The 14,821-nt window shown below is 39.6% G+C and overlaps 1 protein-coding gene across 2 annotated transcripts; it reads right to left on the reverse strand.

The window, feature by feature from the left end:
* Window positions 1-42: 42 nt before the first annotated feature.
* Window positions 43-14,776, reverse strand: MRPL47 (mitochondrial ribosomal protein L47). 2 transcript variants are annotated; one of them, XM_079767418.1, is made up of 7 exons: window positions 14,397-14,649; window positions 12,055-12,200; window positions 11,203-11,263; window positions 6,638-6,734; window positions 6,096-6,226; window positions 4,900-4,995; window positions 43-1,067 (listed from the first exon to the last, which is right to left on the reverse strand). In XM_079767418.1, the coding sequence occupies exons 4-7, from the start codon at window positions 6,707-6,709 to the stop codon at window positions 944-946; spliced, it is 423 nt and encodes a 140-aa protein (XP_079623544.1). In that variant the 5' UTR covers window positions 6,710-6,734; window positions 11,203-11,263; window positions 12,055-12,200; window positions 14,397-14,649; the 3' UTR covers window positions 43-943. The 2 variants fall into 2 exon arrangements, with proteins under 2 accessions (XP_079623544.1, XP_079623543.1); XM_079767417.1 differs by lacking the exon at window positions 14,397-14,649 and adding an exon at window positions 14,656-14,776 and having other exon boundaries at window positions 49-1,067.
* Between the last annotated feature and the right edge of the window lie 45 nt (window positions 14,777-14,821).

A 14,821-nucleotide genomic window follows, 5' to 3' on the forward strand; every position in this document is an offset into this window, starting at 1 on the left:
ACCAACCGTCTGTCCAACCATCTGGTACAGATGCGCACTGGCAATCTATATAATAAAAGCCTAAGCAACTGTTATGGTGGAACGACCAGAACATCCAGTCGTTATGATGCACACTGACCACCAGGGGGCAGATGCTCAATGCAGGAGGTTCCCCCTGGTGGTCAGTGCGCTCCCACAGCGGGAGCACCGCTCAGCCAGAACCAGGCTCAAGGCTGGTGAGCACAGCAGCAGTGTTGGGAGCCTCTCCCGCCTTCATAGCAGTGCTAAGGAGCAGCGAGCAGGCAGGCGGTAAGGAGTGAGGGGTCCCAGATTGTGAGAGGGCGCAGGCCAGGCTGAGGAATCCCCCCCACCCCCAGTACATGAATTTTCGTGCACCAAGCCTCTAGTTTAAAAATAAATGTTGACTCGTGCATGCGTGATACATATAAAGCTCTCACTGGCGCCAACTGCATGCGTGTTTTAATTTTATACTACTACTAGAGGCCCGATGCACGAAATTCTTGCAAAGGGCTCAGCCCTCGCAGCCCTGACTTCTTCTGGAAGGTCATCCAGGTGGTCGCTCTGCTGTTCAGTCTAATTAGCATATGAGCTCTTTATTATGTAGGATATTATATATACTATTTTGAAATGCAGTTTTTTGCAGTAATGTAATTGCACAAATTTTCCTCTAATTAATTTCCTTTCAATGTGTACAATTCCATGCACCGGGCCACTTGTAATTTATAAAATGGGAATGTAACCTGAACTTGATACCTGATTTTTTTAAAAATCTGATAGAAGCATGACCACTTCCAATATTAGCAGACCATATTAACACTTAAAACAGTTGGTAGTCATTTGACTAAAACACGGTTTCTTTATAAACCACTTGACATATAGTTACTTTCATATATAGACTGTTTATGTAAGAAAAACAAAATGGTAAATTAAGAGTTCAGGTATCTTAGATAAGACTTGACTTCTGGGCTTCAGAAAGATGTGGAAACTTTTCCTGAAGAAGTTTTGCTTTCTTTTTCTCTAAATTTCTCTTCCTTATTTTGATCCGGGCATGTTTCTCCAGTTTCAGTCTAGAATAAAAGTAACACAGCAAATTATACAGAAATCTTTCTCTGTTAGTCAATACTGTCAAACTATGTCCAAATCAATTACTTAAAGCCTGAATCATGACAGTCTCAATATTAGGTGTGGCATGTATATTATAAAACTGGAACAATCACTATAAACCTACAGGTCAAAGATAAATGTGATATCAAAGCATCTGTAACCCTGCAGCAATTCTTATTTCTTGTCTAGAATGAATGAACAGATCTTCTGACCCTGTAAAGAATGATCTATCTTTTTACCTTATTTAAAATCACTACAATTTTAGTGACTACATCAGATTTTTTACATCCTGAGACTTTTGGGAATTCCCTAATTTCGAATAGCATTCAGTGTAGCATATCCTTTCTCCTACAACAGAGAGAATAAAGCCATGCCTAGAGATGATGCTTAGATTCACCACTCTTAAGTGAGATTGCTGTACCCATCAGCATTCCAAGGCATGAGGCATTTTATACCTCAGCTAAATTATGTTGACCTCTATGGTGACATAGAAATTGTCAAAACTGTAAATGGTAAATTTATGGATGCCAAGCCTCTACAGCACTGAAGCTAATATAAAGTTTAGTAATACAGAAACAAGTACTGAATAGCTAATATGCCAGTTCTATGGTGGAGGTCACAAAAATTGGAGATGAGGTTTACATTTGGGAGAAGACAACGTGTATATCCCAAAAAAACCCAAACACACACATGATACCTTGTAAATTAAATACAATGTAAATGTAAAAGTTGAAATCAGATTACCCTCTATATTCATTAATCTTTGCTCCAACTAAATTTTGGCCATTTATAAGAAATAACCATATCTAAAAGAATAAAGGTTGGTTATTCTTAAGAATATTCAAGAGATTACAGTACATGCTTTGAAGGCTAAAAAAGGTAGTTTCAAAAAGAGAATAATTAGAATGAGTATAAAGCCATTAAGAGTAACACTGGGTTCATAATTTCTCATACATTGTTTTAACCCTTTGTACACCATAAGTGTATAGACGCAAGCGGCGGACCTTCCCCACACACCACGCGCAGGTATAGCCGCAAACCTCGCATGTCAACTGTGATCACCCAATTTTAAAATCAGGCTTGTTAGTGACATCTCTGGGTGTGTAAAGAAAATTATGGTAACTTAAATTCGTAAATATTCCAGCGCATATGGAAGAAATGGGGATGTTTCCGTTTTGGATGCATGGCAGTTAACTGGTTAAAAGTCATACTACTTACAGCTTTTCCTTACATGACTAATGGTGGAAAGTTCAAATGGGAAAACATTAGTCTTGGCAAAAAACAACAACAGCCAGTGCAGTTAGATTACTTTCAATCACTTAGCATCTGAACTGGGTCTTAAAATGTGCATAGACAGATTTCAAAGCTGTAGGAACAGGAGCAGCAAAAGAAAATGAACAAGTTATGTTTAGGAAACCAGGAGAAAGGTCTGACTGGTGAAGGGTAAGTACTAAGACTGAACTGTGGGAACACTGGGTGAAAAGAGGTTTGGATTTTATCTTGTAGACAAGAAACTACAGTTTTAAGGTCTGAACAGCACTGATGTGATAAAAAGATGTGAGGAAAATTAGTCTGAATGGAAGCAATATCTGAACGGACTCAAGTAAGGAAGATGTTCAACAATTCAACTTAATGAGGGACTGCAATAGGGCAGAGAGAGTGGGAGGAGGAAGGACAGATTTGGAGACATTTTCCAAGAAAAATTAAATCAAGGACTGACAATCTGGAGCACCGGTGATGAAAAAGATCAATGACATTTAGTATCGACTTAGAATGGATATCCTATATAATAAAAGGCTAATATACAAATAGACAGAACAGCAGAACGACCAGTCACTATGACACGCACTGACCACCAGGGAGCAGATGCTCAACGCAGGAGCTGCCCCCTGGTGGTCAGTGCGCTCCACAGAAGCTAGGCTCACGGCTGGTGAGCGCAGTGGCGGTGGCGGGAGCCTCTCCTGCCTCTGCTACAGTGCTAAGGATGTCCGACTGCTGGCTCCTGTCAGTCGGACATCCCCTAAGGGTTCCTGGACTGCAAAAGGGCACACGCCAGGCTGAGGGACCCTCCTCCCCCGAGTGCACGAATTTCGTGCACTGGGCCTAGATCTAGTACTGTAGATAAAAGGGTTTTGGACCCAATTTCACTGGGGTTGGGATTTCCCACACCACCACCAAGCAATGGTCAGACACCACCAGGGGTGGAGAATTTGACTCAATTCTGATACTACCCACCCAGAGACGGTGCCAGAGGTTGTCACCTACACTTCTGACGACTCCCTCCTTGGACTTCAAACACCAGTCACAAATCCAGGTTGTTACCTGTACTTCTAACTGACTGGCTAGAACAGATCACAGAACTAAGGAAACCTGTTTACTCACCAGCTGATTTGTTATAAAAGGATATCACTCAGGAACAGCCTGTCAAATGACATGCATAGGGCAAGGTTTGGGAGGAAGTGTGGAGTTTCCATGGCCTCTCCCTCCAGCCACCACTCTCCCCAAATCTCCATCTGCTCACCAAACCAACTCTACCACCCTGTCCTTCTGGGATTTTCTCTTTATGGAGGCAACATCACATAGGCACTACTGGTTAAATTATTGACCATTGGCAATTGATTCAACCTCCGCCCCTTTTCCTTCCCCAGAAATCAGGGGGTAGGATTGAAAATTTCAATCCTCTAGTCAAGGTTGTTTTCCCTGGCAGCCAGCCCCCAACCTTGGTGACTTCCAAAAGGCATCATTAACATAACAAAAGACACATTTTCCTCTTTCTATTTTTCTGGCATTAAGAAATGGTTTTAGGAGCTCTGGGACAGAAACAGGGACAAAGTAAACACATATTTCTTACTATAAATCACACCACCACCACAATAGATAAAACTAGAAATAAGGAAAGATAGCTGGTTTGGTGGGGTAGATAAAATTTAAACTGTGATTCTAAAGCATACTAAAATACCTTTAAGATCAGTTTATATATTCCATTCATGTTTAAATTCTTTTTTTATATTTTTTATTTTGGGGTATGGAAACACGCTTTTGGGGGAGAAAGTCAGTATTTAAAGAAATCTTGCTGAAAGTTGGACATGCTATCCAAGGCAGTTCTTAAAAGCTGTGGTTCTTGTGCTGCTAGGATTTCCCCTTAATTTTCCAGCTGCTTTCCTGCTTTGAGTTCTGATCTCTCACATCTTTAGCCAGTAACCCTGTAGTTTCCACATTCTTGTGTTTTTTGGTAGCCACAGTTAAGGAGTTGAGTGGCACCCTTTCCCTGGAAACCACAAACTTGCAATTCTTCTCCCTTCCAATAGAAGTTCTGGGGATTTCATCAACCTTGTGATGAATTCTGGAGATTTATCACATTTTATGCAACTAAAGTATCTGGACCCTCCTTTTAACATTATAGAAAGATTTAACCATTTGCTTACATATAGATTGAAGAATCGAAAGGCAATGAAACTTTTAAAAGGATATACTCTAGAACAGCGGTCACCAACCTTTCAGACCTCACGGACCACCAGTGGTCCGCAGACCACCAGTTGGCAACCACTGCTCCAAAGGTTTCCTTAAACCTGTGGTCGCCAACCTTTCAGACCTCACGGACCACCGGTTGCGACCCCTGCACTAGAAAGTTAATAGAAGACTATTTCTGGATGGTGCGATTATACAAAACTTTAATTTCTTTTTTACCTGATTTTTCTATTTTTTCCACAATGAACATATATTTATTTGTGTAAAAGCTTAAGGCATGTCATTTGATGTAAGGATGTTTCATTAGTAAGGGTGCTTTGTGCTCACCTGTCAAACTGTTCCACATAGGGCATTGCAAAGAACCGTTTCCTATTGTACCTTTTATTTAGGTACCAAGGTATAGGCCACTGCTTGAACTTGTGCCTGCAAAGAAAGCAAGAAGGTATCACCTTACAGAAAACATTTAATACATTTGCAAACAGGCACAGGGTTTTAGCTTTCTTTGGATTAAATATGTTGTCAATAAATCGAAAGCAAAATAAAAAACCCTAGAAGAGAATAACACTGCTAAGAGATTCTAAAATTGACACAGATTCTCTCCCCATTCCCACCCTTTCCAAATTGACTGCAACTGGATTAATCCAAATAAGAATTAGTAGAAAATAAAATAGTTCAGAGTATTTGGTTAGATGTTTTAGCAATTTTCCTCTTTTCTGCATTGGATTACATGGTTAAAGATTGCACAGCTACTCTCCTAAATGTGGCCCAAGCAGCTCCATTACCCCAACCTCCACTAAAGAACTCATCAAACGAGTAAGCACCATTATGTAATGTAAGTTCAACCACCCAAAATACCTTCTCCATTTTGCTGGCCAATGTTTAAAATTCTATTAACAATGTTTCCTTTTGGCAGCTCAACCTAAAAGTAAATGAACCTCTGGCAGAGAGAGAACTCACTGGGTCTTTTCCATTATTTCTATCTCAGTATAAATGTTTTTTATCGATCTTTTCCCAAGGTCTGGGAACTGGACTTAGGAGACAAGATTAAACTGTTTCATAACTTGTTCTAGGGCTTATCTTGGCTCATGTGGCCTTATTCCTCAAAAACTTCTTTTCAATAGTCCCAGGTTCTCAATGAGTAAAGAGGACAGGCATGTGTCCTAAAATTAGCTTCCTGGCATTTATCACCCTCTGAATTACATATACACTATACATTTTTCTGGGGAAAGGATCTATAACTGTCATCAAATCCTCTTACGATCATATGATCCACGTAAGAAGATTAAGAACCACTGTGATAAAGCACCTTTACGTAAGTGAATTATGAGAGTGGGATGCCTGGACTACTAGATAAAGCTACCCTCGTTCATATTCTGGAGCTCCAAAGGGGTTTGGGGACCTCTGTTTATATTAGATATATCTCTAATTTAGCTAATACACCTTATACAGTGAGATATTGGACAGGGGAAGCAGCAAGGGACTTCCACTCTCATCTTAAAAAAGCCACAATGTCAACTACGTACCAGATGATTCTTCCAAAGATGTCTTTTCTCCAGGCACCAGGTCTAGGTTTTTCTTGACCAGTCTGAAGGAGCCTTAGGGCATCTTCTCGTTCCTGGACAACTTTATCTAGTGCATCCATGGATTCTATTACCTGAGAATATAAAGATATAATTTCAATCACCTACAATAGAATTCCAAAGAAAGAGAACATATAAACATTATGCCACAGAAAACCTATGAATATTTTTGTCCAAGAGCCATTCCATCAAATATCTCCTGCAATTTCACCGCTAGGTATCTACCCAAGAGAAATAAAAACACATGTCCTCCCATATGTTGGGAGTTGCAGGGAGGAATGGGAAGTGACTGCAGATGGGCATGAGATTCCGTTTGAGGTGATGGAAATGTTCTAAAATTAGGCAGTAGTGATGGTTATACAACTCTGATATTTACTAAACATCAAGCAGAAATAAAAAACATCTATTTGACAGGAAATATAGGAACCATTCACTCACTCCTGTTAATTTTATCCCACAAAACAGCCAGCCTCCCACAGCCTTACCTTTTCTAGCCGCTCCGGGCTTGGCATTGGTAGTATCTGCCGCTTGGCCTCCTGCTCTAGAGTTAGGAGCATGTTTCTTTCTTTCAGTAGGACATACCTATATCAAAACACAGAGCTTGTAATGCTATTTTGTGACAACATTAATAAAGTTGCAATTAAACAATTTTTTATTTTATTTTATTAATCTTAGAGAGATGAAAGGAGGGAGAGGGAGATAGAAACATTAATATGAGAAAGAAATATTCATCAATTGCCTCCCACACACACACCAACCAGGGATCAAACCCAAAACCTGGCTATGTAGTCTGACCAGGGAATCGAACCTGTCACCCCTCAGTGTACAGGATGACGTTCAAATCAACCAAGCCACGCTGGCCAGAGCTAAAGTTGTGATTTTTGACATAAGAATTAATGATCTGATCTTAAAAGTCTTTTAGAAATCTCGATATCCAGAATATCATTACAAAGAATAATCCTTTAAACAGAGCTATATCTACTCTTACTCATTTGTTCAATAAATTTCCCATGTATCACATATTGTATTAAGTGCCAAGAGAGTTACAAAAAAGCATAAAATATAACCCCTATATTCCAAGTGGAGAGAGATGAAAGATAAATGATTCAGTCAGTGCCTGTTATATGCTAAGCAATGTGTTACACACTTCACATACGTTTCATTTAATTCGTACAACTACCCTTTGTGGTTATGTCCACTTTCTAAGTGAAGAAACCAAGGCTGAGAGAAGTAGGGTATTCTCGAGCACATAACTACTAGTAATTCAAGCTTCAAATCCTGGGCTCCCAGTGTGCAAAACCTTCTCTACTTTTACTCCACCAGGCGGCCTCCAGAGCTGCAATGAAACTTGTTGTCTGTACCACTTGTTGTCGAGTGGTACAGACAACAAGTACCAGTGGAGTAAGTGGGAGAGAGGAGGCGTTTCTTCTAGCCAAGATGATCAAGAAAAGCTTCACAGAGATGGGATTTGTTAGACTGGAAAGGAAAGGAAAGGAAAGCAAAATCAAAGGTACTGAGTGGCAAAGCTGAAGTGAGGGTAGGTTTTGTGAATAACTGTCTGATTAAGAATTAGAGCTGAAGGAAAGGAAAGGAAATAAATGTGGAGAGCACTGAACAGGAGACAAAGGAACTGGGGTTGCTATGAAAGAAAACAATTTGGGGGGAAGCAGTGGCAGAAGATAGTTTGGATTTTGCCATGATGAAATTTTTAAAAAAAATTGATTTGAGAGAGAGCTAGAGAGAGAGAGAGAGAGAGAGAGAGAGAGAGAGAGAGAGAGAGAGAACACATCAATTTGTTGTTCCTCTTATTTATGCATTTGCTTGTTGATTCTTATATGTGTCCTGACCAGAGATCGAACCCACAACCTTGGTGTATCAGGACAACACTCTAACCAACTGAGCTACCTGGTCAGGGCCAGCCATGATGAGTACTGAAACAGCCCTAACTAGCCTTTTACTAATAACTCATTGTAACAATGCTTTAGGCCAGGGGTCCTCAAACTACGGCCCGCGGGCCACATGCAGCCTGCCGAGGACATTTATCCGGCCCGCCCGGTGATTTTGCCGCCGCTGCCTGTCCTGCTTAGCAGCCGACTCGTCCCGGGCCCGCAGTGCGCATGTGTGGAATGTACGCCGCACTCTCCGACTCCCCTCCAATGGTCTGAGGGACAGTGAACTGGCCCCCTGTTTAAAAAGTTTGAGGACCCTTGCTTTAGGCACATATTGCAAATCTTATTTTTAATATGACTTATTTGTCTATAATAAATCTGTGCTGTTTTACACATGACACTTCTGACACCAAATGAGTTTTTTCCCCCTCTCTGTCCTCACGTCCCCCCCCCCCCCCCCCATTAACCCCTTTTCTGTCCTCTTGACACCAAATGTGTTGTCTTTCCCAACACCACCTCTCCAACTCTGACACTACCTGGAGTTAGCACCAGATCCACAGAGCTAAGGGCTCACTCCACAAGACTGGCCCCCACTTCAGGTGCCAACAGCCAGTTCCAGGGCTACCACACATCTGACTGACCAACTGGAAAGTGGGATTCCAACGACCCCCTCCTTGGGTTCAGGAATTTGACAGAATGGCTCACAGAACTCAGGAAAGCACTTCACTTACTATCACTGGTTTGGTACAAAGGATACAACCCAGGAACAGCCCAATGGAAGCGATGCGGAGTTGCTGTGCTTTCTCAAGGCATGCCCCCTCCATGTGTTCAACAACCTGGACGCTCTCCAAGCCCAACTGCTTAGGTTTCTTATGGAGGTTTCACTATGTGGGCACGATCGACCAAATCTCTGACCACTGGGGACCAAGCTCCATCTCCAGTACCTCTGCCCCTCCCAGAGGTGAGGGTGGTGGTGAGCTGGAAAGCTCCCCCTTCCCTCATGCCTGGGTCTGTCTGGTGACCAGCGACCATTCTGAGGCCTCCCCCACCCCCCCACCAAGAATTGCCTAATTGGAACAAAAGACACTCCCATCACTCAGGAAATATCCAGGGGTTTAGGAGCTGTGTCAACGAATGTGGACAAAAACCAAATAATATTTCTTATTGCAGTGATGGCGAACCTATGACACGTGTGTCAGCACTGACACACGTAGCCATTTCTGATGACACGCAGCCGCTGAGGTTTATTAAATACAATTATATATAACAATTATACATATATGTTAAACTATAAATATCGCAAAATAATGTTTTTTCCTCAAAGTGACACACTACCCGAGTTACGCTCAGTTTTTTGGCGAAGTTTGACACCAAGCTCAAAAGGTTGCCCATCACTGTTTATTGTATCACACGATACACCTATAATATCAGTGGTTCTTATAAGCATTTTATAATTCTGTAATCTGCCCTGAAAGAGAAATAACCCTGTAAATAGGGGGATAAAACTTTAAATGCCTACTACATTTAAAGAATGGAAGAAGAGGATGGGTGAGAAGTGGCATGCACTGCTCCGGGCAGAGGCTGCACAGACCAGCCAGTTGCAGCCACGTGGCCAGTGCTGCCAGATCACAGGTCTGATTATTAAAGAGCAGCCAGAAATCTTTATTTATGTGTGAAATCTCTCAATTTAAAAAATATAGTTAAGTCTAAACAAAACATATCTTTGGCTAAATATTGTCATTTAATGTAGGGGAGGAGAGGGTAGGCAAAATATGTGAAGGGGGTCAAAAAGTACAAATTTCTAGTTATAAAATGAGTAAGTCACATGTCTACAGTTAATAATATTGTGTTGCATATTTGAAAGTAGCTAGGAGAGTGGATCACAAAAGTTCTCATCTCAGGAAAAAAGATTTGTAACTATGTGTGGTGATGGATGTTACCTGGGCTTATTGCAATGATCATTTTGCAATATATACAAATATTGAATGATTGCATTGTACACCTGAAACTAATACGTTACATCAATTATACCTCAATAAAATATATATATATATATATAAACAGTCAATTAAAAATACAACTCTGTCTTAAATCCTCTCAACTCTAATTCATCAGGAGAAACTGCCCAAAAATCTACATAAATTCCCAATTAAATGCACCCTCCAACACACTTTTCCAAAGATAAGCTAAAGATTTCAGATCATGCAAAAGGTAATAAAGAGGAAGAAGGCCTAAATGTGACCAACTCTTCTCCATTTCATTTTATTAGCTTACTGGAATTGTTAATATAAAGGTGTAGTATGACTGGTAGCAATAAAATTTCTAAACTCCTAACCACTTGAGAACTCTGGTACATTTGTCTTAATATAACTTAACCTGTCATATTTATAAAATCTATAATGATCTTATGTACCATCCACAGTTCTGTGAAACAAACCACTTTGCTCAATTTCTTACGGAACATAAAGTTTATACCTCCTTGTTATACTAAACTGCTTCAAACACCTAGATCAAGCATGTCAAACTCATGGCCTGCATGTGGCCCACAACGAATATTTTTGTGGCCCAGCCAAAATAACGGTATGTTAAGAAATGTTTTAATACAAATTTTGTAACTTAACTTTTACAATATCCTGTTATACATAATTATTAATAACAAACTACAATGTTCGCTAATGACTGATTACTATAATCGTGTTGCATTCATTTCCTTTATGTGCCTTTGACGCCTTCCGCGCAGGCGCACCATCTCTCTCCACTGATACTAGCAGCGAATATTTTAGCAGCCGATTGCCACCTAATTAGTCTTGGACTGACTTTTTGGTGTGCGCAACAGGAAATATTTCGCTTTCGGAGAACAAGAAAAATAGGTTTATTTGCGTTACACTTATTAATTTGTGCAGTTATTCAGTGTCTGGTAAGTTAATGTTCAAGAAAAAATATTAACTTTTATTAAAATATTCTATTATTTTATGTAATGATGACTCATTTATTTCAGCCCTTTATATTCAGCATGTCTCTATCAAAATAAACCTACGTTTCTATGAAAATTGGGGCTTTTGTTTTTTTGCGGCCCACATAAACTTAAATCTTATTTGTTCCATGTTAGTCTTTGAGTTTGACATGCTTGATCTAGATGTTCATGTACTCAGTATACTTACCAAAGTTTATGTAAATCTTCATTACTTTTGTTCCTTAACTGCTGACAGGTCCATGCAGCTCCTATTAAAATAATATATTCATAACATGAAATAATTTTCTAGCTATATGTCCTTTGGCAAATTACTTAACCTTTCAAATCAGTTTCCTTATCTGTAAAATATATTATAGCTTTATTATGTTATAGTATAAAATGCAATTAGAATTAAATTGGGGTTAAATTAGCTAACACATGAAAATAGAGTAATGAGACTGGCAACAGCATTCAAAAATGTTAGTATGACTATAGAATGTATTTTCATAGTTTAAAGTAAAAATACATCATTACAAATTAATTTTCAATTATCTCTAAAAAATAAAATTTAAGCCCTGATCAGGTAGCTCACTTGGTTAAAGTGTCATCCCAATACACCTCAGTTGCAGGTTCAATCTTAGGTCAGTGCACATATAAGAATCAACTGCTGAATGCATAAACAAGTGGAGCAACAAATCTATGTCTGTCTGTCTGTCTCTCTGTCGCTCTGTCTCTATCTCTTTCCTTCCTTCTCCTCTCTCTCTCTCTCTCGAAATTAATAAAGTAAAAAATATATATATTTTTTAAAATAAAATCTAAAACAAATCCAAACATCAATTTAGTGAAAAAATTTAAGCCTCCTCCTCTTCTAAACCTTTTGCCAAGCTGCCAAGGAACAATTAACTCTATTACATTGTCCTTTTAATTTTCACTAATAGACATTCCCAAAGGAAATTAAAAAAAAAGAAACACCCAAGTAATTCCTAAACTGGATAAATAATCCGAACATGATGGATGGTTCAAAAAATATATTTAATACCAATCAATCCAAATACCTCACCAGATTTCACTTTTTCTTCTCCCCAATTCTTTGGGTCATCAAAAAATTCTTCCAGTCCTTTCCTTGATAACGTGGTATGAATTATTCTACACTGGTGTAAAGATGTGACACTTGGTATATTCTTAGGCAACAGAATAAGGGAAAACCTGCAATTGAACACATATAAACAATTGCTACCCTATAATTTCAGAGGTAGTATATTTACATTTATATTTTAAGGTAACATATGTAGATCCTTCATAAACTGCTTGTGGGCATATAAGTAGATTAAAATTATTCTGAAGGTTAATTTTGCAACATGTATTAGAGGCCCCAATGTTTCTTCCCTAACTCATTAAGTCCACATCTAGAAATTTTAACTAAAGAAATACTAAACTGATAAATTTAAATATCTATTAAAGCATTATATATGATATTAAAAAGATGATATTGTAAATGTGCAACCATGAGTGGTTTAAAAAATTATGTGTCCATATGACAATCTATTATGCGGTAACTTAAAAATCATGTTTTTAAAGAATATTTAATGACCTGGTAAATAATTTAAAATACAATAGTGAAGCATGTCACAAGTGTTGCATTCCTACCAAAAAAAAAAAAAAAAATTAACCTGAATTTAATCATGAGGAAACAATAAGACAAACCCAAATAGAGAGATATTCTAAAAAGATTGATCTTATAAAAAAGATGACAATGTCATGAAAGAAAAAAGGAACCATTCTGGATTTTAAAAGATTAAAGAGACATGACAACTAATGCAAAAAAATGAATGTTGTTTGGACCCTGAATAAAAAAATAAGAAAGAAAAAAATTATCAGGACAATTGAGGACATTTGAATTTGGGCTATAATAGTAGTGGAATAATAGTATGCATCAGTATTAAATTCTTCAGTGTGTGGATTATTGGCTCAGTTGATAGTGTCGGCCAGGGTTTGATTCTGGTCAAGGGCATGTACCTGGGTTGCAGGTTCCTCCCCAGCTTGGGCCCTGGTCAGGGCGAGTGCAGGAGGTAACCAATTGATGTGTTTGTCTCACATCAATATTTCTCTTTGTCTTTCCCTCTCTCTTCCACTCTCTCTCTGAAAATCAATGGAAAAATATCCTCGGGTGAGGATTAAAAACAACAAAAACATTGTTCTTGTTCTTATGAGATATATGCTGGAGTGTCATGATGCTTGCAATTCGGACGTACCTCAAATAGTTCAGGGGGGAAAAAGCCTGGATATAAAGAGATAAAGAAAAAATGTAACAAAATGCTAAGGGTTGATTAATACAGATAAAGAGTATACTGTTATTCTTGGTACAACTTTTCTGAAATTCTTAAAAATAAAAAGTTGGGGAAACAAGGGTAGAGCACAAGAATGCATATATGTAAATATAGTCCTTATTTTAAAACTAGAGGCCCAGTGCACAAAATTCATGAATGGGTAGGGTTCCTAGCAGCTGCTGGCTGGGGACTCCCTTCCCCAGCTTGTCGGCTGCCGGCCAGGGCCTTCCTTCGTTCAGCGCTGCCCCCTGGTGGTCAGCGCACATAATAGCGAGCGATTGAGCTCCCAGTCCATGGAACTCTCCAGGGGACACTGGAGAGTTAGGCTTTTATATATGCAAAGTTAAAAAGGGCAGGAAATCTGTTTATCTCTGAGTGGTAGAATTAGAGTTGATTTTTGTTTTCTTCTTCAAAATACTTGACCCTATTTCCAAAGTGTCTGCAAATGAACATAATTTATTCTAATAAAGAAATCTAAAATTAATTTTTAAGGAAAACTAGATGGAAGAGACAACGGATTCAAGTTTGCCACCTTGATCAAGTTACAACCTCTGAGCCTCTGCAAAATGAAAACAATATTGCTTATCTCTAAAGTTACATGTAATATGTAGGAACACTGTAATATAACAGATGCTCAATAGTTGTGCAGGATTCAAGAGCACATACATTACTTCCTTTTAGGGAAAAAAAATCGGACATACCCAACTATTTATAAAATTCAAATCACTACAGACAAAAGCCAATAAGAGGGAGGAAACATATACCCCCCCTAAAGTAAAAAATGATCGGTCTGACCAGAAGACAACCTGACTTTCCAGAAATAATGAACACCATGTGTAGGATGTTCCTTTCTCCCACCTGCAAGGGCAACTTTTCGTTTACTTGGCTACTTTCATTTATTCACTCAGCATTACTGAACAATCGCTTTGGGACATATCCCAGAAATAATAAGGCCCCTTCTTTATCCATCCATCCATCCATCCATCCATCCATCCAAGCTTGACACTTCCAAAGCCAAAAGCTCTTCAGTGAAGTTTCCCCCCCAACTCCCACAGCCAAACGGCTACTTCCATACCTCTACCTTTAATCCAACAAGTACTGGGCATCTGCAGACCCCAGGTACAGCCTAGTTCACAACAGGTGACAGCAAAATGAGGCAGGAAGGGAAACGTCGTCGGCGGGCGCCTTGTACGAAGTCACTCATTCCTCCCCGAGTTGGCTTCGGGCTCAAGCCAACCCGGCGACCTTTCCATCCCCGCGCTGTTCTCAGCATCTCTGCAACCAGACAAGCTCCCGAGGTGGAGAGGGACAAACCTCCTCCTCGCATCACTTACCCTGTGCCAGCAGGGACCTGAGGGCTTATGAACGACCTGGCAGTCTTCGCGGCGGCTGACACTTTCCTGCAGAGCACGGCTAACCTGGCAGCAGCCATTTTTCTCGCGTAAGCAAACCGCGTTCTCGTCCACAGACGCGTCACTTCCGGTGCGTCGCCCCGACCGG

The sequence above is a fragment of the Cnephaeus nilssonii genome, assembly GCF_951640355.1.
Source record: "Cnephaeus nilssonii genome assembly, chromosome: 3".
NCBI lineage: Eukaryota > Metazoa > Chordata > Mammalia > Chiroptera > Vespertilionidae > Cnephaeus > Cnephaeus nilssonii.